Raw genomic sequence first — 2,500 nt, 5'->3', positions numbered from 1 at the left:
TAAAAAGCAACATAAATAGGAACCGAAGTAGATACCTATTATAATACAAACAAGGCTGGGCGCTTGACATTGACACTCGAAGGGCAGTGAGTAAAAGTAAAGCTATTAATTAATACACTTTTTATGGTGGATATTACCATGTGTCATTGGAATTTTCTCTCTCTCTCTCTCTGTTTCACCTTTTTCACGTTTTTTCTCTGAGGAAAAGATAAACAAAAAATGTACTTTAAGATTGTCAGTAATGGACACTGAGATTATCATGATTTTGTTTTTGATATTTTTATCATTATTATTTTACCATTATTTATTTATTATTATTATTATTATTTTTTTTTTTTTGTGAAATATGTTATCATATCATACATACGCATTTGAAACAGTACACTAAGGTGTATATTTTTTCCTTCTCTTTTTCATCCACCTCCACCTTCTCCTTTTCTTCCTATTTCACCCCCTCCGCCTTCTCCTTTTCTTCTTCCTATTTCACCCCCTCCTCCGTCTCATTTTCTTCCTCCTATTTCACCCCCTCCTCCGTCTCATTTTCTTCTTCCTATTTCACCCCCTCCTCCGTCTCATTTTCTTCCTATTTCACCCCCTCCTCCGTCTCATTTTCTTCCTATTTCACCCCCTCCTCCGTCTCATTTTCTTCCTATTTCACCCCCTCCTCCGTCTCATTTTCTTCCTATTTCACCCCCTCCTCCGTCTCATTTTTTTCCTATTTCACCCCTTCCTCCATCTCATTTTCTTCCTATATCACCCCCTCCTCCATCTCATTTTCTTCCTATTTCACCCCCTCCTTCATCTCATTTTCTTCCTATTTCACCCCCTCCTCCATCTAATTTTCTTCCTATTTCACCCCCTCCTCCGTCTCCTTTTTTCCTATTTCTCCCCCTCCTACATCTCATTTTCTTCCTATTTCACCCCCTCCTCCATCTAATTTTTTTCCTATTTCACCCCCTCCTCCGTCTCAATTTTTCCTATTTCACCCCCTCCTCCGTCTCATTTTTTCCTATTTCTCCCCCTCCTACATCTCATTTTCTTCCTATTTCACCCTCTCCGTCTCATTTTCTGTCTTCACCACTGCTAACCACCACCATCAACCACCGCTAACCACCACCACTACCTACCACCGCTAACCACCACCACTACCTACCACTGCTAACCACCACCACTACCTACCACTGCTAACCACCACCACTACCTACCACTGCTAACCACACGTCCAACTACCGCTAACCACCACTACCTACCACTGCTAACCACCACCTCCAACTACCGCTAACCACCACTACCTACCACTGCTAACCACCACCACCACCAATCACCGCTTACCACCAATCAACCACCCAACTAACCAACTACCACCACACCAACCACAATCCTCCAAACTTAATTTAACACACACATCCTAATCCCAATATCAATACGAAGGACATTAATATCATGGGATGAATAACATCCAACTCCACCCGTTTGCAACATGGATTATTGCAAATTCCGAGCCGATGATTGATGCTGTTTGCAGTGGACATCAACACAAGCGTCTAGACAAAACCTTTCCTGATTTCAAATGCACGCAATGAATTCATGGGCTTTCGACATCCTCATGGAATGTTGCTAAACCCGATGGTCGTATCTCCTTAGCATTGTGTAATAGGAGGAGAAAATAGGGTGGATCTTGAGGGGTTTTATTTTTTACTTTTCTCTCTCTCTCTCTCTCTCTCTCTCTCTCTCTCTCTCTCTATATATATATATATATATATATATATATATATATTTTTTTTTTTTTTTTTTTTTTTTTTTTTTTTTTTTTTTTTTTTTTCTCTCGTATCATCAGCGTCAGTAACTGCATTGTTATTGATACTACTGTTGGTATTATGATCATTATTGATAATATCATCATCATTATCATTATTATATTTATAGTGTTTTTTGTTTATATCCATTTTGCCGTTGTTTTTCTTGTTTGCATTATTACTAGGCCGCCTGCTACTACTGCTACTACTATTGCTGTAGTAGTAATAGTAGCTGTTATTATCTTTGTTATTATTGTTGTCGTTGATAGTTATTTTTGTTTTAGTATTACTGACATTGTTATCATTGTTAGTTATCATTGTTGTTCTCGAAATAGAAGTTTGCGTCACCGATGTTACCGTTGCACTGTATATCTTGCATTCCCTTCAACTCCTAATCACCCCTTCATTGCAATCTCCTTCCCAGAGCCTCCCCACACGGAGCAGAACGGCCACGCCCCCTCGCGCCCGAGGGACCTGCACCGCCTGTCGCAGAACATCCACCAAAGCCTCATGCAATGGTACCACCGCCAGCTCCTGCGCCATGACGAGAGGCAACAAGTGCAACACCAGTCGCAGTCGCAGCAACAGTACCCCCAGCAGCATCAAGTTTTCTCCCAGCAGCAGGTTTTCCCCCAGCAGCATCAAAGTTGTTTTCCCGGGCAGCAGGCACCCCAGCAGAACCAGTTCCAGCAGGTGCAGCAACC

General features: G+C 41.5%; 1 protein-coding gene across 1 annotated transcript in view; it reads left to right on the top strand.

Annotated features, from left to right (window-relative positions):
• The window catches only part of LOC122245546 (uncharacterized), a 20,032-nt gene that overhangs the window by 12,616 nt on the left and 4,916 nt on the right, over positions 1–2,500 (top strand). Inside the window, exon 2 of the mRNA XM_086537220.1 lies at positions 2,221–2,500. This exon is cut by the window's right edge and continues 94 nt beyond it. Coding sequence (XP_086393346.1) covers positions 2,221–2,500 — 280 coding nt within the window. The remainder of the gene's footprint in view (positions 1–2,220) is intronic.

The sequence above is a fragment of the Penaeus japonicus genome, unplaced genomic scaffold (genome assembly GCF_977035675.1).
Source record: "Penaeus japonicus unplaced genomic scaffold, GWHDUDI00000001_assembly GWHDUDI00000005, whole genome shotgun sequence".
Lineage (NCBI taxonomy): Eukaryota > Metazoa > Arthropoda > Malacostraca > Decapoda > Penaeidae > Penaeus > Penaeus japonicus.
Note: the sequence above shows the minus strand (reverse complement) of the source record. Positions and strands in the feature narration are given on the sequence as shown.